Source organism: Anopheles coustani, chromosome 2 (genome assembly GCF_943734705.1).
Source record: "Anopheles coustani chromosome 2, idAnoCousDA_361_x.2, whole genome shotgun sequence".
Taxonomy (NCBI): Eukaryota; Metazoa; Arthropoda; class Insecta; order Diptera; family Culicidae; genus Anopheles; species Anopheles coustani.
Window position 1 is genome coordinate 67497893 of NC_071289.1, and position 26403 is coordinate 67524295.

At 42.5% G+C, this 26403-nt stretch overlaps 6 protein-coding genes across 6 annotated transcripts; 5 read left to right on the top strand and 1 right to left on the bottom strand.

Annotated features, from left to right (window-relative positions):
* The first annotated feature begins 306 nt into the window (after positions 1 to 306).
* On the top strand, positions 307 to 2579 carry LOC131263067 (proton-coupled folate transporter-like). The gene is made up of 5 exons (XM_058265211.1): positions 307 to 860; positions 927 to 1371; positions 1445 to 1770; positions 1839 to 2322; positions 2402 to 2579. The coding sequence occupies exons 1-5, from the start codon at positions 710 to 712 to the stop codon at positions 2457 to 2459; spliced, it is 1464 nt and encodes a 487-aa protein (XP_058121194.1). The 5' UTR covers positions 307 to 709; the 3' UTR covers positions 2460 to 2579.
* Positions 2580 to 3237: 658 nt separating this feature from the next.
* Positions 3238 to 4817, top strand: LOC131263062 (charged multivesicular body protein 4b). The gene is made up of 5 exons (XM_058265204.1): positions 3238 to 3369; positions 3488 to 3686; positions 3758 to 3935; positions 4018 to 4277; positions 4334 to 4817. The coding sequence occupies exons 2-5, from the start codon at positions 3506 to 3508 to the stop codon at positions 4387 to 4389; spliced, it is 675 nt and encodes a 224-aa protein (XP_058121187.1). The 5' UTR covers positions 3238 to 3369; positions 3488 to 3505; the 3' UTR covers positions 4390 to 4817.
* A 507-nt stretch (positions 4818 to 5324) lies between these two features.
* On the top strand, positions 5325 to 5821 carry LOC131264879 (uncharacterized). Its single transcript, XM_058267145.1, has 2 exons — positions 5325 to 5354; positions 5438 to 5821. Exons 1-2 carry the CDS (start codon positions 5325 to 5327, stop codon positions 5819 to 5821), a joined length of 414 nt encoding a protein of 137 aa, XP_058123128.1.
* A 187-nt stretch (positions 5822 to 6008) lies between these two features.
* Positions 6009 to 6696, top strand: LOC131265604 (U6 snRNA-associated Sm-like protein LSm6). The gene is made up of 3 exons (XM_058267890.1): positions 6009 to 6096; positions 6295 to 6394; positions 6495 to 6696. The coding sequence occupies exons 2-3, from the start codon at positions 6304 to 6306 to the stop codon at positions 6641 to 6643; spliced, it is 240 nt and encodes a 79-aa protein (XP_058123873.1). The 5' UTR covers positions 6009 to 6096; positions 6295 to 6303; the 3' UTR covers positions 6644 to 6696.
* Positions 6697 to 6932: 236 nt separating this feature from the next.
* Positions 6933 to 7926, bottom strand: LOC131265735 (uncharacterized). Its single transcript, XM_058268040.1, has 3 exons — positions 7845 to 7926; positions 7124 to 7209; positions 6933 to 7050 (listed from the first exon to the last, which is right to left on the bottom strand). Exons 1-3 carry the CDS (start codon positions 7875 to 7877, stop codon positions 6933 to 6935), a joined length of 237 nt encoding a protein of 78 aa, XP_058124023.1. The 5' UTR covers positions 7878 to 7926.
* A 3018-nt stretch (positions 7927 to 10944) lies between these two features.
* Positions 10945 to 11890, top strand: LOC131265882 (uncharacterized). Its single transcript, XM_058268222.1, has 3 exons — positions 10945 to 10965; positions 11059 to 11232; positions 11756 to 11890. The coding sequence occupies exons 1-3, from the start codon at positions 10945 to 10947 to the stop codon at positions 11888 to 11890; spliced, it is 330 nt and encodes a 109-aa protein (XP_058124205.1).
* Positions 11891 to 26403: the final 14513 nt, after the last annotated feature.

The window sequence follows — 26403 nt, forward strand, 5'->3', positions numbered from 1 at the left end:
TCAATCTAACGATTTCGTTAAAACATATTTCGATAAAAATGATAATAAACAGACTTAAAGCTATGCTTACAAAATCGAGAACGAGTGTAGCACTGCGGTGTATCCCAAACTGCGTGAGAAATCAGCTGCTTATTGTCAGTTTGCATTACATTCTAGTTTTGTTTATGTTTTGGTCGCCCATCGTTACCCCGCTGCCGAGCATTGTGCAAAAGGGTTTGATAAGGACGTCGTGCTAACACATTCGCGCATCATCTATTCGCCATCAGCAACAATTCAACCTTGGCGATCTTGCAACGGCTTGTCCAACGAGAATCCGTGGGCCTGTTCAGATTAGGAATTATCTTCCCTCAGTGTAAAAATGAACGCGGTCGCGTATACTTCTTGTCTATTGGTTGCAGCGAAAACGGGTTGTGTTGAATTCAGAACGCAGTAAAAATTTTCACGCGTCTCGTGGGTACATTGAATGTTAATTTGACGAGTTCTTTGTGCGCAACGTTTGAGTCATCCTGGGAGGGTACGATTGTTCCATTTGTTCCACTGGCGATAGTGTTGAAAGTTCAAAGTTTAATATAACTTATGACGTGATTGCGAGAGTGTATTCAGTATACGTTCTAGCAAAGTGATATGTTGTAGAAACCGGTTTTAGGCGTTTTATCATCAGCATTAAAACCAATTCCGAAAGAAAATCACCAGCAAAACACAACCGACAATGGACGAAAATGTCGGCATTGCATCCGATCGTGTTTCTCCAGCAGGCGATCCGCTGGCGGAACCAACGCCACCACCATTGGAACGAAAGTACCGTTATTTTATCCTTGAACCAGCCGTGCTTTTAATTTTCTTTGCTTGGAACATATCCGGTAAACTTCAAAGAGAGATAAGTGACTGGAACTGCATAGTTTTATCAAAATATCTTTCTTTTCCAGCGTTTGTTTTTGCAAATCAGATCGTGTATCAGTCGTGCACTGTAGCCTTCGGAAAGAATAAATCATTGTGCGCTCTGCTTGGCACGGAGAATGAAACGGAAGAAATGCAACAGCTGGAAAAGGCGGTACAGCCTTATGCGGCCAACATTCTGATGGCCAAGTCGCTGGTCGAATCGATCGTGCCTGCCTTATGTAGCATGTTCATTGGGCCCTGGTCGGATCGGTACGGCCGGAAGCCGGTGATAGTGGCCTGTTTTACGGGAGCTTTCTTCACCTACGCTATCGTGGCGTTCATCAGTTTTCTATCAATGTACTACTCCATCAGCCCTTGGTATTACGTTTTGGCCTCGATCACAACTGCACTGTCCGGCGGAACGTGTGCGTTAATCACCGGAGTGTTTTGTTACATAGCGGACGTTACGAGCGAGCAGAATCGTGCCATGAAGTGAGTTGTTGTATACACAAAGGACAATTTCTAATGTTACACTCATAATAACGATCGTTGTTTATGTTTTAAGGATGGCAATCGTTGAGGCTGCAATATTTACGGGTCTATTAACCGGAACCTTGAGCAGCAGCTTTATTCTACACTGGACAAATGCTGCCACAGTATTTGCGTCGGCGGCAGGTGCAGTTCTACTTGGATTAATTTACATAATTTTCTATATTGAAGAAAGCATCCAGCCAAACGAACTCGGTGAATCGAATTCCAAGTTGCGTGAGCTGTTCCGGCTGGATCTGGTGTCGGAACTTATGCAGACATGCTTCAAACGTCGGCCAAACTACGATCGGTTAATAATATGGATGGTGATACTAGCATTGGGTGCAAACATATTGGCTATGGGTAATTCTGCACGGGTTTTTTGGTCATAATATTACCATTATCGTAACCCTCACTTTTTCGAATTACAGATGGGACCCAAACTGTTTTTCTTCTCTTCCTACGAGAACGGTTTGGATGGACGGTTAAGGATTACTCTTACTATGATGCAACCAGCATAATTTTTATGATATTCGGCAATACGCTGGGTTTGTATACGATCCGCAAGGTGTTCAAACCGTCCGATACCATGCTGGCTGCTCTCGGATTTTTCTTCTACGCGGTCAGTAGTGCCATACATAGCATAGCATCCGAGCCTTGGCACCTGTATTTGGCTGTGTGTATTTGCTTCATGAAAGGAATATCTGGGCCGATGAGCAGAGCGGTCATTTCTAACACGGCACCAGCTGGCGATATTGGTAAAATTTTCTCCCTGACCACCTCGATCGAGTCAATAACACCGCTGGTCTCGGCACCTTTGTACACCGTAGTGTACAAACAAACTCTCGCGTGGTACCCGGGGGCGTTTAATCTGATAACCGCAACGGTATACTTCACCTGTATGTGCCTGATGATGTAAGTATTCGCTGGATTCCAATGCACCTTAACAATGTTACGGGTTTCTAAAAATCTATTTCTTTTCTTTTGATTTTAGCTTTGTAAGAATTTTCCAAAGTATGTATCAAACGACTACATATACTTCAATCAACTAATGCTGTTTGGATCGCATGTAGTTTACGTATCGGGGATATATTAATGCTTTTATAAACTATTTAACAAACGAATCTTTCATTTGGGATGTGATAAATAAATCGGTATATTTTACCATATAACTCATGGTTGTAGTTCGTAGCAGGCCTATATATATATATATATGCGCCTTATTAGAAGATGTGAGACAAAACATTATGATTTACACAAATCAAAAAATTCTGATAAATGTTCAACATTTTTCATAGATCGCATAAAATTTTGAGTTACATCGAATTATAGCAAAGTGCTGTCATGCATGCCATAATCGAGCAAGTGCACACTGCATGCCCAATCCCAAGATCAATCAAAAGACAGGTCAGGTCAAACCTATTTTTTGCCCGCCATTGTTGTGACAGTTGGTTGAAAAAGTATTTGCAACAATTTCTAGCACTCTTTTGAGAGATCTCCGTCAAATCTTTGCGAAAGAAGGAATTGGTAACACAGTGTCCCATGGTCCCACGGATAGAAACTACTCTTCTGTGTGAAGTCATGGGATATGGATCCTTTTGCTCACCGTGATTGCCGAAATTAAATGTGTTGGTCAGCCTTATACGCAACCTTCCTCCAGAACATATTTTAAACGCCTCATGATGAAACATACCAAATTTGCAGTTTTACCTCATTTTCCTGGCTGCTCGTGAGAGGTAAACAAAATTTCAACCAACTGGTCATATTTTTTCCACAGTTCTTCTCTCGTTACATGGTATGCTGCGACCTCTTTTCCATTGACTTTGGCCCAATCCGAAGAAAATGACGCAGCTTGTCAGTTTGTTCATAAGAAAAACAAAAGTGTCCGAGTTGATGCCAGGATTTTCTTAGTTTTAATTGTCCTTATCTTAAATTTTCACTACTTTCTCATCCAGCCAGCAGGTAAGTACAGAACGAAAGAAAACGTGTACGTTTGCTGCTGGCACTGGTGCAGTGTGAATTGCTCCTTCCGAGCGCCTGGCAGCATTTGTTTATAGAGTTTCTATTATTTCGCGTTTAGGCTGCACCTGTGAGCAAGATGAGTTTCTTCGGTAAGATATTTTCTGGTAAAAAGGGGGAACCGGCCCCGACCCCCAGTGAAGCGATCCAGAAACTACGAGATATCGAGAATATGCTTACGAAAAAGCAGGACTTCCTAGAAAAGAAAATAGACTTGGAGCTCGACACGGCCAGGAAGAATGGTACCAAAAACAAACGAGGTAGGTGCGGATGTGTTGATGTGTTGGTTGGTGGTCATTGGGTGACTCATGCTATGGCGTGTGATTTGTAGCGGCTATCCAAGCACTGAAACGGAAGAAGCGGTACGAAAAACAACTTCAGCAAATAGATGGCACACTTTCTACTATCGAAATGCAAAGGGAGGCGCTGGAGAACGCCAATACCAATGCAGAGGTGCTGAAAACTATGAAAAATGCAGCTGATGCGCTTAAGGTCACCCATAAGGACATGTTAGTACATACTGATTATTTTTTATTTGCTTTTGGTTTTCTGTGCATACTTCGTATTGTCATACCATTTGGTTTTATTCAGGAATATCGACGATGTTCACGATCTGATGGACGACATTGCCGAACAGAACGACATTGCTAACGAAATTTCGAACGCTGTCTCCACTGCAGTCGGTTTCGGGCAGGACATCGACGAGGAAGATTTGGAGAAAGAGCTCGAAGAGTTGGAACAGGAAGAGCTCGACAAGGAGCTGCTGGGAGTTCAACCGGAAACCGACGAACTACCGGAGGTCCCATCAACCGAACTGCCAGTAAAGGCCAAGGAGAAAGAGAAAAAGAAGGGTAAACTCACGTGTCTGCATTGCTGTTATTGTTTATTAATGGATCGTGTTTTACAGCCGTTGCCGACGAGGACGATCCGGACATGAAGGAGTTGATGTCATGGGCTAACTAATCTCCAGGCAGGAACGGAAATAAGGCGAATAACCGATACTGCTATTTCACTGAACACGTCGAATCGGCTTTCCGTACAGTTTGTGTTTTGTCCAAAAATCCACTTTTTCCCTTTCCCGTCGAACGTGAAAATATTCATTTTTAATTGTTTTGCAGTAGTATGGAATTACATAGAAGTTAAGTTATCATGACCGAATATACCGTTCACAACGCAAGTTTCTTACCTAAAACTGATTTGCTTTTCTATGTTCAATGCATAACAATGCTATTCCTATTTGGGCAGTTCGACGTAAAACAATAATGGTTAGTAAATTTTCATGTATAAAAGAAAAGTAAAACATAAGTTCACTGCAGAGTTAAGATCGGCAGCAGGAAGTGATGAACTTAATAAAATACACTTAAACAGTATGTACATAAATTATTATTCTCTGTTACAATTCACAATCAAACCTATTCCATTATTCGTGCTACTATATTTTGTAATCTCTTTAACGTTATTATTTCATACATTTTCGTATTGCAAACTGTTTCGTACCATGAAACATTCATTAATAAATTTAACTGGCAAATGTAAAGTACTTGTTTAATATCCCCTACGCTCGTTCCGCTAACCTTGAGACAAAATGCACCTTCCGGTACGTAATTGATTACACAATTCGGTCAAATTCCGTTTGGATCAACATGTTGGTGGAATACTTTCGATTTCGATTAGCGTCACGTAATACATGTTGAATAGCGCATAATCGAAGTGGGGTAGTTCATGACTTTACCAAGTTGTGTACTCGTTGTGCATATCAATTAGTTTGATTTTATAATGTACTATCCCTGCCACACTATGTATCGAAGTTTACATTATTGGCGACTTTTTATCCCCAAGTGCTGACAAGACAGGTTATTCAGTTACCAGGATCGATTGTGTGAGGAGTGTTAAAGAAAATGGTTAGAAAAGTGATCGCCATGAAAACCGTAAGGATATCCTCCAACATTTCTATTGCCATATTGTTTGGTTTATTGAAATAAAAGTGTGTAATTTTGTGTTTGCATTTTAGGCTGTGTGGACCATTTGTCTATTGGCAGCTGTTCAACAAGTGCACAGTTTCTACAATCCATACGACTACAATTTAAACCTCCAAAAGTTTGAATATTTCAAATATCCCTATCAGGGAAAGCATTCACAACCGAAGGAAACATCTGTGGCGCAAAAGGCCCTGGCGGTTGTGTCCTACTTCCACACACTACTTGCTGGCCATCCGGTGCAAGAAAAACGTTACTACATCCCGTTCGATCCGAACCGAGCGCAACAGCTTCGCGGTGCTTTCCAGCGGCAGTTTGGCTTTCGAGGAGAAAACCTGATCGCCCTGATCGGAAATGGATACTCCCCTCAAGCCTTGCGGTATTATGGTGCTATTGGGAAAGACTTTGGAAAATACTGATTCCATTTTCGGTGTTAAAAATAAATTTATTTATTGATCGTATTGAACTCGTATCTTTCGGGTTTTCTTGAGAATAATTTCAAATAAAATTAGCTACATCCGATATTGTTGCTTTACGTTTATACGTTGTGGAAATAGATGTTTGACATTTCATTTTTCAAACTAGATTCAGACGAAGAAAGCTGTCAACAGATTTGTTTTGTTTACCTCCGGCGTCTCAGGAAAAAGTGTGTTCTTCAATAAAACTTCTTTTTTAACACGAACATCCAACAAAGGTAATTGAGATGGATTTGTTTCTTTGGAAAATAATGATGCCTAAAGCGTAACATTCACTTTGTTATTACATTTTGAACCATTGTTGCGTGTACTAACTTGCGAGCCATAGAATGCCTGTGTGCAGTACAACAGTCGAGGAACATCTAGTAGCATCCTGGTAAAGTCTTCTTTTAAAAACTGTGTTTACTCTTTCCTAGTGTTCGACCATGTCGCGCAAGGAAGCGTTATCTCAATTCATTAATCAGATCCACGGACGTCCGGTTGTGGTGAAACTAAACAGCGGCGTCGATTACAGAGGTAAGCATTGTTACTGGACGGGCATAAACAAGTCCGGCAGAACTTCTCCTTGCACTTCTGTATTCGATTAACATTGATTTTCATCTCGTCCAATTTCCAGGCGTCCTGGCATGTCTCGATGGTTACATGAACATTGCGTTGGACCAAACGGAGGAGTATGTGAATGGTCAGCTGAAAAATAAATATGGCGATGCGTTCATCCGGGGCAACAATGTACTATACATTTCTACGCAAAAGAGAAGGGTGTAGTTGAGTGGGTTTGAATAAAATAATACATTTATTTAAAAAAAATATCGTTTATTTGGTAACCAACTATTTTATTCGCTTACAACAAACTCTTATTCAATTTCCAAACTTAACGGTTATTCTGATTAAAGTCTTTGAACGTTGCTGCCATTGGGCCGATCGGGAAGGAAATGATGATATAATGGACGAGCCATCGCGGACTAATGCGAGACTTGTGGAGAATCAAAGAAGACGGATGAGTGTAAAGTATTTGCCATTTAGTTAGAAAATAAGTAGTGACAGATTGGTAGCGTTAATGAATGCCGTCCAGTGGCGAGAAGCTCTTGTATTGATACAGTTCTGGTCCTCCGTAGCCATACAGTAGTTTTCCTTTTCCATTTTCATCGTAGTAGGGATACCTGTATTTTGGCCTGGGAAAAGAAAAAAAAAAGAATAATGTATGTTAAGTTCAAATAGTTCTGAGTGAAAACTGTACGGTTTTACCTTTCAAAGTATTGGAAGTTAGGGGCTTTCGGTTGCAGAGTAGCTTCAGCACTCGGGGCCAGGATCAGGGCCACGAGGGCAAGAATCTATAAATTGGAAATAGGACACTAATCAGTCAATAATTCTATTTTTTTTTTTTTAACTCTAACGTATCATAAAGCTAATTTTATATTTCAAGCCAACCAATTTTTCATCCGATTTCAACAACCACTGACTGGAGCGATTTTAAAAGTTTAAGAAAAGAATCAATCTTTTTAACACTTTGTGAGTTTGTGTAAAATAATAATGTATAAAAGTCTATGTAAATTTAAACATTTCCAGTTGGCATTTGAATATTTTAATAGAAACGGCCTTGAAGAGACGCACCACCCGATATCCGAGCGCACGGCGTAAAGTTTGTGTTACACGTGATTATGCAACAACAGGTCAAGGAAATCTGCAAACGTGCAGCACTGCAGGTAGGTAGCTCCGGCAGCTCACACTCCTTCAGTGTGGTACTTGTTTAAGCTGCACAACGGCATCTTCCAGTCTTCCACACCGCGGACTCGCGATTGATTGTCCCCATTCTGGAACATTCGGCCACTTTCTACCTGAAGCGGGACAATCTCTGGAGTCGGAAGGGCGTAACACTTTCCCGTACCGTCGGTTCACACAACGGTCGACCACGATCGTTCCCTATCTGGTACATGGTTCGTTAATTTCACCAAATCCCGCTACGTACCGTAAAGCACACCAGCGCGATACACTTATGCATTTTTGGACGATGTTGTGTTTGGCACAATTTCGGAAACGAACAGTTATAAACTGCCTCACCGGGGGCTAGTGTTGTTGTATTGTTTTCCTTCTGCACAGATCTGAAATTGGAAGATAAATTTCCCTACATCAGATAAACAGTTCGATTAACCCCGATGATGTTGTGACGAAGATTCCAACATTTTTGGCCACTGGCACAATCTCAGCACACTTACACTCGCGTACGCGTATCGAAAACAGCTCTGGGCCAGAGCTAGGTCACGATTAGGTGCTCCCAGGACGGGCGTTGAAACCTCCGGTTTGTAAGACTTCCCACCAAATACTGACGGTCGGATGCGTCTCGCATGTCGGGCTCCCGCGCCCCACTGTATAACGATGCGAGGGGATCAGGTGGGGTGTGTAGAGGCGTGACGGCAAAGGCCGGTTCGAGGCCTCGTATTTTGTGTCTGCTAGATACTTTCGTTTTTTTCTTCATATGCCATGGTGAGAGGAAGGGATCGCCGATGGTTTGCGTGCGATCGTGAACGAACCTTCGTGAGGAACCTACAATAGAAGTGGGATTAGACACCTGACTTTTGGTCGATCCACCAAAAGGTAAAAATTGTTAAAATATCTATTCAATTTCGTATCATATTAAAATATGTAAACGATTCATAATCAATAAGATTTTCTGCGGTATTCTGAGTATCAACTTTTAGTATTCAAGTTTTTTAAGTTAAATATCTTTCGATTTTCTTTGTACATAGGTATCAATTGAGACATTTGTTCAGGTTAAATGACTTTTTAAGTTTCGTTTACTAATTTTCTTCGCTTGGAAAGGTAATGTTTTCTTAAGGAAGTAAGCGAACAGATGTGACTGATCACCGTGATCATCACCATCATCATCGGTAGCATGTAGAGAAACATTTGGTCAAACTTGGGGAAAGGTGCAGGAGGAAAGTGAAAGTAGGAAATCATGCTACAACACACCGCATGATGTTCGAACTCACGTTCGTACACGTGTTTGTCGGTGTGTGCGTTTTCCCACTTCCCCTTTGCACTACAAAATAATACCAAAGCTTGTTTAAGTCTGAGCGTGTAAGTCTAACCATTGCGCTTATCAACTGTGTCGGTTGATTTAAACTGCAACTGCAGTTTTCTGCAGTCATCAACACAGGAGGGGCGATGGAATGTTTTCGATCGAACCAGTCGCAACACGGTGACACAATGCGTCCCGCATGCTTGGCTACTGTAGTGTTAGTAATGGCTGCTGGTGGGTCAATACATAGATCACTGTACGGCTGGATCCCCACAATGACGTACACCGAACGAAAGACTTGGATGTTGGCGCAAAAGCGACGAACCTCGGGTTCGCGATCCATTTTAAGAGTACGCGCACTTAAAGTGGGCCTTCAAGAAATACCTCCAAATAGCGCCATCATGAAGGTTGGTGTACGATGTGCGGTGTAAATAATGATCTTTCGGATCCTTTCGATGGCTTGATAGCTTGACCTTTTTTACCGAAGGTGGATGGCGCACGTGCGTATTCACCAAGAACCAGGTAATGTTATCATTTTCTAATTCTTTTTGGCATATCGGACGTGTTTAAGGGTTTTACAAGTAAACGATTAATTTAATCTTGCTATGTTTTTAGTACTGTGCAAATAATTTGAAAGGTAAACACATCCAAGCGAGTCGTATTTCACATTCAAAAATAGTACGTCATCATTGTGGTCCCAACACGGTTTGGGAGGGACAATTTATTGACTTTGCAACTTGAGCTCGACATTTTCGGGCAACCAGAAATGAGCATGGAGGTTTGAATTGAAAAAAAGGTATATGTTATGCAACGTTTGAGTCCGTGGCTCGGGTGAAGGTATCGAGAAATAATTATTGACATACTATTTGAATTCGGCGAGGCTAAATTGTTAGATTGATCCCCCCAACAATGGAGCTTGTCTTGGTAGTGGTAGAATAAATATTTCATTTTATTGATATAGGGTACGTCGTTTTCTTCAAGTCTTCGAAATAGATTATTCATGGGAGATTTGAGTAAATAAAAAAAAACGCCACAGTTGAAAGATATGCAAATTTAAACAATCAAAGGCACTAACGTAGTAAATTTTGTAATAGAAAAATCCAAAACAAAAAAAAAATTATTGAAGCTTACATAATTCAATGTCAGTGTCATAAACTGCATAATTTAAATGCCGACCTGGATAAACTGGAAAATATTAAATCTGGTATCTCGAATTGGGTCGTCGGGTCATCTCGAGAAGAGCATTTTTCGGAGAGCACAAACCCCAAAAAGAAATCATTGAATGGGAGGGGTCAGTTTGCCGGGCTTCGGAGTCTCATCGTTAGTCATCATTTTATTCGTCTTGCTCGCGAGTCTGGCGCATGGTCCGCATCGAGGGCCAAAGATGATTTAATCGGCTGCCCCACAATCAACTGAACCGTAGCAGAAGCCACATCGCTTATTTCATCGCGCTGTGTTCCGTGTGCGGTTGCGCGTTACGTTCAGTCGTTCATTTTGCTTTACTATCCGTCTTCCTCATACCGTCGGGAAAGCCGGGAAGTTAAGTCGACGATACCAAGGAAAAGCCTCCGTGAGTTTCCGCCCGTCGGGGTAGTGTTGTGCTAGTCGGTCGCACCTTACAGGGTGAAATTGTTAGTTAGCATTGCGAATTTCCCTGGTGTGCAGACGGTTAAGTTTGAAATTAATTCGCTTTACGCTGAGGTTACCAATCCATCGACCGGTTTTTACGTGCTTCAGACGAGTGTAGCTTTCGATGCGGCAGGTTGATGACTGCATTGCACATAGCTTTGAGAATTTACTGCCAGATGTGGTATAGTGTATACTGGTATGGTGTATACTGGTACTGGTAGTTCTTCACCTCCTCCTTACCTTGAGCCTCGTAGATAGTTAACCGTATCGAAAAAAATAACCCACTGGCGTGATACACTACCGCATGTGCTTCGGGTTTTGTGGTACACCACTGTCTGTACAGCTTTATGCTACAGTCTACGCCGTAAGTTCTGTGCGAAAGGTTTGTCCACTCGGTGTGAACTCGGCGCCCGGTGAAACCATGGCCAAACTGGCAGTTGTTGTGAGTGTACACTAAATGTGGTTTTTTCCTACCCGATTTTTCATTTAGTGGTTCGATTTAAAGTGATTTGCCTTGGGTTTTTTCTTTCGGCAGTTGTGCATGGCCGTTCTATTGGCCACCGTGGAGCATCGTGTTGAAGCAACTGTGGTTAGGTTGTTGACCGATTTCATCCAGAATAACGTCGCGGGTATTCCGTTGATCCACAAAACCGAGGAGTACGATTTCGATCCGGAGATTAGCAAAAAACGTCGGGAGCTGTACTATGAGGTTAGTTTCGGGGTGACAAGATTTTTTTTTTAAATTTTTTAAAATTATATTTTAGGCGGCCAGGCCGTATTTTACTTGTTGCACTAAATAAGGGTAACAAGAATTGTTTTTTATCGAATTGGCATCAGCTGAAGGATTGACTCTTTGTGATAGTTGCACGTCATCTTATGCAACACTCTATTAAAGATTGCTGCTACTGATTGTTACCAGCACAAGACTATTTCAGACCTCCGTCGATTTAATTGATGGAAATTTATTGTTCATGTAACGATCGTAAACAACCTAGTTTTGATGAGTGGATGGTACAGGTAGAAAAGTTATGTGAAGTGGGGATGCTTACAAATTGTTGATCAAGTGTTGTAAACCGGTTCCATAGAGTGCGTATTATGATTTTTTATTACACAATCTGGACATCACTTTTATTGAATGTTTACAGGCTTACTATTAGTTTATATGCTACAGTTTGCATGGCCATCCTTCATTTGAGTTAATTGAGTATTTAATTATAATCTATAAATTTCAGCTTCACGGATACCGAGGGGAAAAAGTAATCGAACGGCTCGGTCTCGGCATTGACGGTAAACACCATGAACGATTGGCGCATCAGAGGCAGCGCGACGAGGGACATCTGCAGGGCCTCAACTATCTGCAGCCGTAGCGGAGCCCATTAGTTCTTTTTTAAATGAAAGCCAGGCCGTGGAGGTTGCCCAAAAACTGCCCGTAGGGCTATACGAGTTGCCTTAACTGAATTTCGTTGCGGCAGAAGTAAGTCCTTGTCTAGTGTATGGTGCTTCGCCTTGATGCATGATCGAAGACAAAATTTGAACAAGTCGGTTGAACTGTCTTGAAATTGTGATGATTTTTTGTTAGTTCTTGTTTCCTCTAGGAGTGTTTGAATAATACATGATTTACATTTAAGAATATTTCTAACATAATATGTACGAGAATACATAAATTGAGTGTTGAAAATATAAATAACTTTTTTCTATGAACTCTGGGGTCTGTTAAGCATTTGCGCAAAGCAAATGGTTTTCATTGGTTTCATCTCAAATAGCAGTAAATTGTCATCGTGCCCATTAAACGCAATTGAAGTGAAGCATTACGTTAATTTTAATTCTACCTACCTGGGTGTCATCCTCCTCTTTCCCCCGCTGGGTGTTTCTGGACTCCCACCATGAAAGAAAAGATCGTTTGGGAGAGTGAACCGACCATCGGCAAACAGTGGCGGGCTAGAACAAATTTTAATTAAATTCTACCTTCTCCGTCTTTCAACGAGTATTTTTCCGCTACTTATTTCGATCGCCAGGCACGACGGCGATCCGTTACAACGAGAATTGGCCTCCACCGACGATCTGGGATGGATAGAGAAAGTTTAAAAATAACTGGTAGCGAAATCTGAACCTACTAGCCCGAGCCGGAAGTGGCTTCCCTCCCGGGAAACGTACTGGAACCCGATAGGAAGAGTTCCTTTTTTTTTAACTTCTCGCTCACGAGTCGTTTGTCTTTGTGGGAAGCTTTCCTTCAACTTGCCGTGAGTCAACGTGACAGGTTGCCACGTGTCAACCGTGCGACGCCGTTCATTTGGTGGTGCTTGTCCCGCGGGGGCCGGGTAATCGCTGGAACGATAATTTCGGTAGATAAATTTCATCACGAGACTAAATAAATTCGTCATTTATCCTAGGGTGAAGTAGGGAAGTACGGTGTTTACGCGTCCGGGACACAACCGTGGCAGGATCAAAGAACCTTCCGGCCAAGGTTTCGGGTTGTAAAAACATTTCGGGCAGCTTTATTTTATAGAATAATTAATTTTATTCTCTGTTTGCTCTTCCCGTTAAACCGAGAGCGAGGTACTGGGCGACCAACTTGTGGAAGTAATTCGGTGCAAAATGGAGAAGACGAGAGCATACCCGCGCCCAGGTTCAATAATCGAGAGATTGCAGAAGTTTTGCATCCTGTCAGATGCGCACTCAGTTGGTGCAATGAAGCGATGGACTGTAACGGCATGGAATACAATCAATATTTGGGTCGCTATTTCGCAAATCACCATCCAGCTATTCGACTCTGAGTAGATTTAATAAATTGGTGTATTGTAAATCATATTAACTGTCACGAAAAAATTTTTCTTACGATAATAACGCGATTGGACTAATATCCGGTAGTTTAAATGTTTGTAGTGCTCGAAGCAAGTTCAAAAACCACTATATCGTTCCTATTGCCTACATGTAGGCGCTAGGCTTTTACTTCAAAATATGATATTCTCATGATCCTTTTACGTGATTAAGCTTTGTTTCATCCTTTAATTTAATCCTATGTTGACCCGAAACAGTAAATTAATTGAAACAATTACCATTACAATTGACAACACCCATAAGATGTGTAGAAATAACGGTCTGTTTGGTCCATATCCCCATTTTAGACACTTCATTTTAGACACGACCGAAAAAACGAAGGCCGGGGCCTCTTTACTCTTTTACCTTTTTAACTAAATCGTTTAAAATATAAAAATATGTTAAAATATTAAAATTATCCAAAATTTGCAATGCCCACAGCCTAACCTATTTCCGTACTTTAAATAAGCTTTAGCATTGACGACTTTTCACGTATGTCTTCCGACGAACCCTGCGCCAAACACTTCCTTTTTTATTAAAAGAGGAAAATTACAAACCTGTCATTTACTTCAGCTACCTAAGCGCACACTAATTGAAATCCATTACAATGAACTCGCAACTAATTTAGGTGAAACTATGCAGAATCTAAGCGGGAACGGGCACTCTATCCGGTGATGCACACAGTTACTACATCGCCAAGATCCCCCTCAATCCCCGTGGAGAGGGTTTTAAACGATACCGAACTTCCGTTACAACCCCTGTTGCTCCCAAACCCAATCGTCCTGCCGAATGGCAATCTTAACCAACAAAGCGTTTCCGTTCCGTCGACAAAAGATCGCAGAAGAGTGGATTGAGGGTTCGGGTGCGGTTTGAAAGTCGGGCCAGTAACAGTAGAAATTAATAACTTTTGAGGGAAAATTGAGTGTAAAATAAGGGCAAATTTTACAGCAGCACAAACGGCACGTCCGACCCCCACCCTTTCCTCCTTGGGGAAAATCCGTTTGGATGGAAAACTCATAAATAACCTCAACGGGAGGAGAGTCGTCCAAAGGTTAGCACAACTGTCCCCATCTCTGTCACTGTTCCGCTGTTCGGTTCGAGTGGGCCAATAAATGAAAATGAGACATTTCCCGAGTCGGCTCCTCTCGCTCGCTCGCTCCACTCTCTTCCACTCGCTTTCCACAGCAGAGGTTCCGTTTTGTGTCGTAAAGGGCGAACCATTTCTTACCGCATGGTTGCATTGTCAATTGGGCCTCGTCTTTGGGTCCTTTCCTGTCCTTGGCGTGGCACGGTGCGAAAAACAAAGACCTTTCGGATTGGCGGGAGCACCGAAGACGTTGCCCCTCTCCCCTTTGCTTGCTCCCACCTGCTGCCGGATGTGGCAACATGAAAAGAAAATGTGAAAAATTGTCTTCCTCCCCCAACGGTGGAGTGTCGTTTTTCTTCTCTCATTTTCTCTCCTTCCTTTTTTTTGCGGAACCTGTGTTGACACGCGAGAGTGGATCGAGATTGACCATTGTGTGCTCCGCTAGCCTACGGCACGCAGGGACGAGCGCTGGGTACGAGAGAACAAAAGAAATTAAATTGCTTAAGTTATTATGCGAATGACGCGAAGGATGACATCGGCGACAAAGGCGACCGCCCTCGAAGGAGACAAGCACTGTTGATATCGATGCCCTGCGCGTCATCTTCGGGCCCTACCTCGAGCTCCCTTTGCTTGGTGGGCGGAAACACGGTTGACATTTAGCGGTGACAATCTGTCTGCGGAGCCTGCGAGTCGTAAGGATAACGATGATGATGATGTGGTTTAATTTAGATACCGTTTTGCGGCGAATGGGGTTTTCCTTGCTTCCTAAAGGAGCGTAGATTATTATGTCGGGCCCGTCTAAGTGAATTGCTTTTTTTGTCAAAGAAAAGACAATTGGAACCATTCCCGTGCGAGTTCGTGCTGGTCACCTGTTCCAAGGATAATTACACCAATGATAACGATTTAAAACTAGCTTCCCTATTAAAACCGACCCGAAGCCTTCAAATGCGTTTTGTTTGGACCACGAATCGACACAAACTGGTCATGCTACTTCTTTTCTAACTAGACGAGCCGAACGTTCGAGCACAAGGGTCTTATTATCAGCAGTCGGGGTGAAAGTTTTTCAATTAACAACTGATGATAATAATAAAAAATAATGGAAAAATCAGCAGGACATCGGAACACGCCGGGAGTGGCAAAGGGTTTGGGTGCGGATAGTTACCCGAGCATGCTGTCAAATGTCAAAAACATATCTATTTTGAAAACGTATTCCAGGATGCGTCCAATGGGCGAGGAAAAATGAAGAAAACCCGGGGATGGATTCATTGTGTGAAGAAAATGAGATAAGTATTTTTGCTGGTTCCATTGTGTAGTAAAGTCATTACAATTTTCTTTCTTTTATCTCCAAACTGTAGCGTTGGAAAGCGAGACGGTCGTACGAGCATCAAAATGGTTGTGGTTGATGCTATTAGGTTTAATATTAGAATGCGGGTTGGAAAAAGAATGAATTTATTTTATGACCAAAACCGTGTTTTATAACCAACAACGCAGACTGTTGAAGTGCATGAAATTTGAAAAATTTTATATTTTAAAGCAAAACTAAATAATAAAATTGCTGTAAAATTTAAGATTGCCTTTGAAGTAAAAACAAGTAGAAAATTTGGCAATTTAAAGCCATACCTTGTTCGTAAGGAAATATATCCATAATAAGGAAATATATCCTCCAAATTGATAATAAATTAGTGGGGGGTCATGGATTGCTTCTTGATCCATTTGACAAACAACACTCATTCTCGTTGGGTCCAAAAGTGCCAGTTACGTTGTTTCTCATCCCCCGTCAGGAAACGAAATCCGGAGATGAATGTCATTTCGATTCATTTATTCGTCAAGTAGCTGGCACAATCTTTAGAATAAATGATCCCGTGAAAGAAGCCGAAAATATGGGGTTCCACGTCATCAATTGCGGTTTTCTCGTTCGGATTGTGGTTGAAGATTAAAGGCAAGTAATCGAATTCAGCGGGGCGAACCGAACCGATGCCTTTCAAACCAACCAAATTTGCCACCAATAACAGCGGAGAGGTTCTTAATCTCTCGGTTCTCTATTGGAATAACGATTTTATTGCACGTTAGTAGAGCACCGTTTGCTGCGTGATTATCTACCGGCAAACCGGCTTCGGGGGTGGAGAAAATCTTTATTTTATTAAAAATTCCCACCTTTTTCCGACTTCTTGGTCGACGCAAACGTTCCAGGCGCCGTTTATTCAACCTTTCAACCGGAGTCAAAGGTAAACTACCTATTCGAGGGCGAAAGAAAGAGATCGCTAGAGATGTGAATGAGACGAAAGGAAAAATCCGATGATCGTCAAAGAGGGTAAACCGTTCGTGGAATCCTTTACCGTGGCAGGGAAGCTGCATTTTTCCATAAACCTTGAGGTGGAGCAAAGCTGTTTGGTTCATTTCACTCAATTTTGAATTTTTATTTGACTTTCCCCAATATGTATCCGGTCGATCCGGGATTCGTCTCCGTACGGTTGGCCGTCGATTGGGTTGACTTATGGGTTCGACGAATCCTTTTCGAGCAGACCAAACCTTCGGACTGGTTTGGCTGCATTCAGCTGTGATACAGTGATGAATAGACTTTTATACTTGTTTGGTCCAAAACACCAAATAACGAAGAATAAATCAGTATGCTGAATGGTTGTTGATGTTTTTACAATTTTATAACATCCTCAGAAGGATTAAATTATTTATGTATCCTTTTTCGAAATAAGTGTTGAAAAATCCTCTATCGTCGTGTTTCACACTGTTCGTCTTTCATCAGGGGTTCAGGTTCCATTGGATCGTCCCCCGGTGGCAGTAGAATGGAAGCTGTAAAGAAAACTCAATTCCCTTCAATATATACGATTTCTCTCATCCTTGGCCACCCCACCTTCCTCACTCTCTTGTGTGGAAAAACATTATTAAATTTCCAATAATGTACAACCGTGTTGAGTGAATTGACTTCGATCTCTGGCCGATCTGGCGTCCCCAAAGCCGGAGCAGCCAGAAGGTATCGGGTAAGTTTTGAGAACTGGAGCATTGCGGTACAGTTTGTGCAACTTATGAGATGTACATTCGGGGCACATATTTGGGAAAATCCGCGCTCAAAGCAGCGCTACCCCGAACCCATGATTTTCTCTTACGTCAAGTTTTCCGGAGCTACTCAAAAGCTGGTTGTGAAGTGGCACGGGAAGCTGTTCCCTGCATGTATGCAATTTAATAAACGTTTTCACTCTTTCCAGGGTATTTTCCCGAGACCGTGCAGTGAGCGTTTATTTTTCATGCGAAAGAAATGAATGGATATTGGCACTGAAAAGCCCTTCGTGTACGTAACGACACACTTTTCACCAGGTGTCATCACAGAAGTGAAAGCGGGTGGTGAAGTGGTGTAATTGAAAATTGTTACAGTTTCCTCATTTGCAAATTCAAAGGGAATGCGATGATAAATTGGCAAAACTCTACTGCGGAATATTCGCAGCAGCGCGCGACGGCATATACCCTGGTTGCTAGTGCGTCGTTTGGGTTTATTAAATTAGTTTATATTAGTCGTTTTCCACTTCTAGGGGCATGTTGGGAAAGTTATTTCCCTGCAATAGAATGTGTTCAAAATGAATGCAAATATGAAGGCATGTACAGAGAAGTACCATTTTAATTCAAATTCAAACGCATGTTTCCAGTTTGTTATTGTCAAGCTATAATGTCAAAAGTAAAATTTGTTTTTTTTTTATTTAAGGAGATTGCGCTTGGATGCAGTAAAACTCAAGCTTATAATCTAATTTTTGTTTTATTTTTAAATCTTCTTCTTCTTCTTGGCGTAACGACCTCTTGGTCATGCCTGCCCGTTAAGGGCTTACGAGACTTGTTTCCCTGTTGTACGTGGATAGTCAGTCCTCTCGTACAGGGGAGGGTCCGGTCTCGGTTGGGATTCGCACCCACGCCGTCGAGGTGGTGAGCCCCGGCACTCATGGGCCGATTTTCTAACCGGCGCTACCGCTCGGCTGTCGCGGACCCCCTAAATATTTTTAAATACTTTATTTATTTTCATATTATGCTTGGGAAAGGCTCGCATGTTCCAATTCCAACAAAGGAGTATTTTATTGAGGTCGTACAATATACTTTACAGGGTTTGGGCATCTGTCACTAGTACCGAACATAAAGTATTGCAATCAGATTACAATTGGAAGTAACCTGAATCCTTATTGCAAAATATGAGGTCAATTGTTTGTTAGCGCCACTTAAAAAACCAACACTCTTTGCCGAATGCCAGCAACCTGGTCATGGCCTTTTCCCGGATGAATGCGCAAGTGCTTCCATTAAGAAGCATTTGTTTGCGACCCGCCACTCCAGCAACTGACGCTGCAGCGTACGGGACGCGTAAATCACCTCTTCAGCCTGGGAAGGCATTAGTTACCACCTCGAAACAAATCCGCATCCAGTGCAATTCGAATGAATTCCCTGGCAAGAACAAGTTTTACATCCCGGGTCGATAATGTAATGGTGTGCAGGTGACGCAAGTGCCCATGGTGATCGGTTTGAATGCAATTTTTAATTCACCACTTTGCTCATTTCGCATTTAGCACCCCAGTGCTTCCCCACCGTCTGCTTCATATTGAATGGGTTCAATTTTACGAGGTGTTTTTCCTGTGCAGTTCAACCGTAAACGTGGGAGAGGGTAACCTGTGCTTCCGCTTGGCCGCATTTTTCCCGCCGCCGCCGGGAAAGAGTGGATGGTTTCACTTTGGCTTTTGAAGCATCATTTTCCAGCCATCAGGGCATCAAAGCCGGGATGGGAAAAGTTTTACCGGCATGTGACTTGCCCCGGCTGCCTTGGGAGCCGGGCACGTGCACATGCCACGGGAAGGGAACGGGACGGGGACTCTCAAGAACGAGCAGCATCGAGCGAAAGAAGTGGAAAAGTTCAAGTGGATTTACCATTTACAGGCTCTTTATTTCGTTACTTTGTCGAGGCGATGGAGCGCGTGAATCGGTGAGTTCATTACGGGCGAAGTGCCACCCCGCGAGTCTAAGCTGGTTGATATCCTCGGCACCACAATTGATTGTCACCCCCGCGTATTGAACCGGGGCGCACCGAGAGATCAGAGACTACCTGCACCATTTTCTTTTCTCTACTTCTGGCGCGTAAGTGTTTGATGGAGTGGTAGGATTTGGCTGGCTGAAATGTTTTGAAACTGTGTATACCCTTTGCAGGGAAAATTCCTTGAAGAACCCGAGCGAAAAACGGGAAACGAGCTGGTACACAATTGGAAATTTTCCGAGTTAATTTTTCATTCTCTCTTCGGCCTTTGTGAACGTGATGCGCAGGAAGGCAAGTATCAACGATTTCAATTCATTCGAATGGGTTTCTGATTTGCTGCTCGTTTGAAGTGCCTCTGTAAATAGGATGGGATAAAATGTGACGATGGGAAGGTAGAGCTCAGTCATGAGTTAGGTAAACCAGCTTGAGGTGAACCAGTAAATAATTAAAAGAAAGTCTTCGTCATTTGTACGATTTTATTTTATTTATTCTGATGTTATGCTAAAAACTGTCCAAAAAGTAGGCACCGTAGAAACAAACGCCAAAGGACAAAATAAAAGCAATGCAGTTAGCCTCCTTGTGGGTTGGAAGCCCCATGGGTTTCATGGTTTACCTAAGTGAAAGAAAACTGAATGTTTGTTATAGTTTATTTAAAATACAAATTGAAATGAAAGACTAAATTGAAATGCTGCATCGAAATGGTGCCAAGTAGAGCGATTTTAAATTCATTCGTATTTCTTCTTCTTTGACCTAATGACTGATGTGGATATTTAGAACTTACTGGACTTTTTTTGCTTTTGCGTAGGAGGAAACTCAGTGCTCTCGTACAAGAGAGTGTGGTCACATGTTCATCACACAAACTATAAGGACTATAGAAGCCCTAATAAGCTGCTTCAACTCAAATTACAAATAGTTAACCTATGAAAAACTGCACTTGAAACGGGCACAATCAAAAGGTTGATCCTTACCTCTGTATAAAAGAACCTTTTCCACATCTTCCACAACAGAAGCGAAGCTATCTGATGTTCCCTATTGACTTGATTCACGCGCGCATGCGTTAGTTCTCAAATGGCTCATCACCTGCCAGCTGTAAGGCGTGTGCATGGGTTGCAAATGTTGTTCCATTATTTTCACATTTCACCTCCAAATGGACCCACAGTAAGAGCCGTTGGATGTAAAAGTGGCAGAAGAAGTACACATGGCAGCAATGACCCTAAGAAAACATATCCTTATACCGTAAGAAAAACAGTGGACGTTACAAAAGCCCGGTCCAGCACACGTACGCCGTTACACACATACTTGCGAGGTGTGTGCGCGATCAGCTTCGGTGTCCGGTTGGATGGAACAATGAAAACAAAGCTTTATGTTTGCAAATAAGCGCATTGTGTGTCCTTGGTTAAGCCTGAGGCCTAGGGCAAGGAAGAGAAGTTGGTAGGGTATGTTTCGAAGAAGCATTAACTTGATGAGGTTGGTTTTGTGGTTTGTCGTTCTGTTTTGAATACTCATTTTCTGCTGATCGGTTAGGATTTTCTTACTGAGCGTACCTTACGAGACGTAGAACTTACAAAAAGGATTTAGGATGTTTACCAAAACCAGTGCACGGTTACTTAAAGGTTACCAGAAAGTGGAGTAAAAGCTGGGACTCATGAAGTTCAAAGGCTATTTGATAAGGCCGAGTACGTCCTCGTTCAACTCTAGTCGCCAGGTTTCTAGTAGCCGGATCACTTATAGACGCTCCACCATCGACGAGACTGGCTGCAACGTAATGTTTATACTGTTATGTTAAAGGATTTGTCTAATCCCTCCGGGGACGGTTCTAGATTATGATCTGTTTTTCTTGCCTTTTGTCGCGATGCATCCCATGGAAGTGAAGGTGAAGCCTTGGCTACAACTGGGTCACTTTTGGTTCTTCTCCTTGTTGGATTGTTTTTTTTCTTCAGTAAACTACTAAAAGCACCAGACATGGATTGAGCGGTGGTCTCCAGGAGCGCTGTGTACCCTTGGTAATAGATATGCATCGGTATGGTTTTTGTTGTTGTTCTTTTGGTCTATTCCTGGTAGTGCCGTATAGAGCGCATGCATCTCTAACGTGAGCCGGCACGTTAGACAAAGCCAAGCTGGACCAGATTTGCAACTTGCAGATATGTGGACGGCGTTGGCTAAAGAACTCATGTGTTTTTTCTTCTTTCTCGGTCGCCAATGTTCCACGCTCAATTGAGTTTACGTACTTTTTGGCAGCTTTGTTCCTTTGGCTTCTGGTCATCCTTTGTCGGGTGGTAAGATGAGCGAAAGGCCACTTCACAGCTTTGTTGGTTATGCTTGTCCGTGCCGCCGATGAAAGGACTTCCCACGAAATGAAGCCAAAGAATGAAGATGTCCAGAGCTTGGTTTTTTTCTGTTCTGCGAAATAGCACACAATCAGGGTCCAAAAAGCGTCGTATGTAGAGTATGTGGACTTAGCATTTGTCCGATTGTTACGATAAACTTGAGCGCGTCCGACTTAATGCCACACATCTCGGACAATGGTCCACGACCGTTGCAAAGGACTTTGAAGACATCCACCGTACCCTCCTGTTGTGGCAGCTGTGAAAAGCTCCTGTAGAACCGTTCGACTGTCCATTTCGGGGGCGTTTTCCTACCAGTTTATTAGCCCACTCCCGAGCGGAGGCTGCTCATACGGCGTTACTGTCTTTATTGATTGTTTGTCTACAGCCCGTCGCCTCGAACACAATTAGAAATGCGCGCCCTGTTTACTCGGAAATCATGGCAACAAATTGGCCCTAATCCCATCGGTTGCCCTCGAAGAGGACGTATACGAAAGGTGTTTATAACGGCCGGCCGGGATCGATGGGAAATTGAGTTGCATTCAGCACCCCTTCGCCGGGCGTACAATGCGCACGAAGGGATGAAACATCGAAATGACCATTCTTGTCTGTCGAAGCTACCGAGATGCCATCGATTAGCGGCAACGGGTGCAAACGGCTACGGGCTAATAAAGGAAAAATGATTTTTATTCGATTTGTTGCCTCGTACTTTCGAAGGGGATGTAGGTGGAAAGCGTGTTACTGCTTCTTTTGTTTGGACAAAATTTGGTTTTCCCATGGTTCCCTTGGTACATGTGGTGCGAATGCAATTTGTTTGGAGAGCTTAACCAATTGGCTTAGAAGGGTAGCACATACATTTATTTGCCCGCACTTTTATTCAGTGTTACGGTTATTCAGTGTTAAAAATTTAATTATTAAAATTGTTAATTCAGCACACAGGTGTAAGAAATTATCATGAATAATTAAGTTGCGGCCCGTTAAAGGTTGCTGCCTGCCTGTCCGTTAAGGGTTTACTAGAAGGAGGGTCCATTTTCTAGCGATGTCTTTTCATATTGTTTTTCATTTCAATTCAAGTTCATAATCTATAACATCTCATGAATGTATTTTTCTCGCGAAGGCTCAAGTAAGTTATCATTAAAAAAAGTCTTCACATCATCCCGTCATTTTCCACTTGAGTGCAAAATGTACCCATTTACTATTTGAATTCCCTTCCCTCCTCACCATGTGTTGGACGTGCGTGTAGGTCGTGCGATGTTATAACTCCACCGATAGCGTGTTCCTCCGAATGGCACCATGCGGTGGCACAACGGGTTGACAAAATAAAACACAAGAAGTGAAACCGAAATGGGAAAAGATAGAGCTCCAAGGAGCTTTAATTAAATCCGCGTAATTGAATTTTCGAGTGCACTTGCCGGATGCTGTAATACGCGCTTATTAAAGACGGTACTATGGCCCCGTCAACCCACTTTCCTCCGCCACGTTCTGCTTGCGCCGGGCATGTGGTGAAAATGGAGAAAAAGTAATTATATAGAGCGCATATGCGAATAGAGTATGGAAATGTTATTAGCTATATGTGCCCATGAGTCGTGAGTGGATTTTCTCGGAAATATGAATCCTTGTGTGATGCACAGGCTCCCACAAATGCATGTGGATCGGTGGAAGCGAATGTGAAAAGATAATCTCGGCTGAAGATATATATTTATATTTTTATGAAGTACATTTCAAGCATGGCTCTGAATGGATCAGTTATGGCAGGGATAACTTTTGCCAGTAACCTGCTGTAATGGGCAATAATCTCCATTGTAAGAGAGCCATGAATAACTTAAACTTTTGTTGATTAACGTTACAATTTTTAACAAAAAAATTTATTTAGTGTAAGCAATAGTTTCAATATTAATATTAATATTAATATAGGTTTATCTATTATATTTGCCTCATTGTTTTAAATTTTTCTTATTAAATAGAAAAATCAACCCTTTATACATGAACAATGAAAACATTAACCAACCTTGTTAGAGTGGGTGAAAATGTGTCACGTTCTCACAGCAATGTTCGTTAACAACCCTCGCCGGGTTTTCCGGCCGTCAACCCCTCACGGACGACGGCGGCCCCTTTTTCCCGCGCCTAGATTAGCTTCCGAAATCGAAACGATAATATTGACTGTCCAAACAACGGCGCAACGGCGCGGGCGGATGCGTGCGAACGATAAAGCCACAAATAACTTTACAAAAATCAATTTAATACAAAACTGATTTACTCTATTTTTCTGTGCCGTCCAAACCTAGGGCAACGTGGGCTGGGATGTCCCCGGCTCGGTGTACGCTCAAATTGCGCTTTCCCGCTAACCGGGGTGCTGGGCGAGTCGTTGAACGGCGAGGCCAGGAATGTGCTCTTGGCGACGGTAGAATCGGATTGGGTTGGAAGAAACGAAAAACAAAAAAAAATGTCAATCGACGGTCGCCTCGTTGTTGATTTTTGTTTGTTTATTCGCCCGACGAACCGGCACAAGGGACATACGCCGTTTCCACCGGCACATACACTCACTTGTATTTATTGACTCCTCTCATACGGACGGACACACACGCACGCATTCGACCAGGCACGAAAAGGACATTCGGTTCAGTCGCTTCGAGGCACAAACGATGGCATTCGTCCGATTCACTGTCTCAGCCAAGCTCGGATCCAAAAAGGAGGAAAAGCAGAAAGTTTATTGAATTTAATTCACTCCCTTGCGCACGTCCCGAGGATGTCCTTCTTACCCAAGGCGAGCCCGAAACGTGCGCGTGCCATCGTTCCGTACGACTTGCGAATGTCCTTTCTACGCTGTTGGAAATCTAAACGGTAAACAACGAGGCCAAAAACTTTAACTAGCCCGATTTCGCTGCTTGTCCTCGAGAACTGCGTCCTGCGTCCTTTCTCCCCACCGGCCTCCAGCCCTCCTCTCCCACTGCAGCTGCATACCGCGGGACACATGAAACACATAAATGATATTAACAGTGCAGAATAAATAAAACTTTATCGATATCCTGGCCCGGGGGCATAATAACCGTTTTCTATTGGCTGGGAAAAGTTGGCCTAGGTTTTACTGGAGTTGGCAACCTGGTGGCGGTTTGGCGGGGTCGTATAGCAATGGCTGAAAGTGTCCGAAATTGGGTGTTGATATCGATGTTTTACTAGTTACCGTGTATTGCAAATTAAAAGGTGCACTTTCTTACTCGGATTATGAAAAGTAAATTTAAGGCGCAAAATTAAGCGTAGTTTGTTTGGATTAAGTTTTTAGTGTCGCTATCAGCTATTTTAAAATGGAATACTATTTTAGGCAGGTATGAATTTTTCATTAAAATATTTGTGCTGTTAATGTGAAGGTAAAGTTTATACGAAGAGTTCCTCATTGCATCTCTCTTGTTTGATATCTTTGTGAAAAATAAAAATTTATCCTCAACGAAACTATACAATAAAATTCGTGAAAGTACAATTGTTTCAAAATTGTAAATTTTCTCGATAAATTAGGGGGAATTAGGGAAAAGTAAATAGGGATAGTTCCGTTTGTCGGTGCTCACTAAAATGCGTAAAATACGGGTTTTCTTGGTGTGCAGAAGTGAAATTGGTGTGTTGTACAAATGAGGGTGAAATTGTGGACGTGGCATTGGTTTACAATATTTCCTTAGACTTCAATTTATAGCAATTAATTTATGTTATTTATTAGATAATTTATGCTATGGCCAATTTCAGTTCATTGTTTTTTGTTTCAGTTTTGTATCGGTGTCTAATATTTTAAATTTTAATCATTATTTTAGGGATTTCTTTTAAGAACTCAAAATTACAAACAACATACAGACATGGGCCGATTGTTATTTGCCGATTTTTCAAAAAATTAGCTTATCCGAAAATCCGTTCAAAAAGCCAACGAATCAAACTGGATTTGGCACACTAATTTCGTTCCATGTACACGCTGTGCAAAAACGGATGCATCGAAAATTTCACATGAATCCTTTACCGCAAACCACTTTTATCGGACCCCAATGTCAGAGTTGACTCAATAGTTTCCGATGGTCGTTTGAGTTGGAAAGTTTGACCGGCAAGCTGCAACCGGTCGGGTAGGTAGGTGTGCATTTTCGCCAATGCTGGAAAATTACGCTCCCAACCCCCTGAAGAATATGCCCGCGGGAGAGTTATCATCGCAGCGTCCGTCGCTCGAAGCCGCCCTCCGGGGGGAGTTGAAGTTCATAATAAAGTTTATTAGAAAATTATTTTCTGTATATGTTTGATATTAGGTCGGTTGTTGGTAGATTTCATTTGCCCCTTCGGTTTCGCCCGCCGTCTGCAAATTAGCAGAACATTGGTTCGGACAACCCGGGCCAGAAAGGGTGGAAAGGTAAATGGACGACCATAAAGGACCGGCCAGGGAGTTGCTGTCTGTATCGGGCCCTCTTCCTATCTTTGGCAGCTGGAAACAATTGGAAAAATCGTCACGACGACGTTGAAGATACAGGCAAGTGTGGGAAAGGACGATTCATTGTGTTGCTGCGGCTTGGGGGAGTCGGTTGGAAGTCCAGTGGGAGTTGGGTGTTTGTGGTTAGCTTAAATTCTGTCGTATTGACATCGGTTCCAATTCCTTTGGTTCGGTCCTCGGGGAAC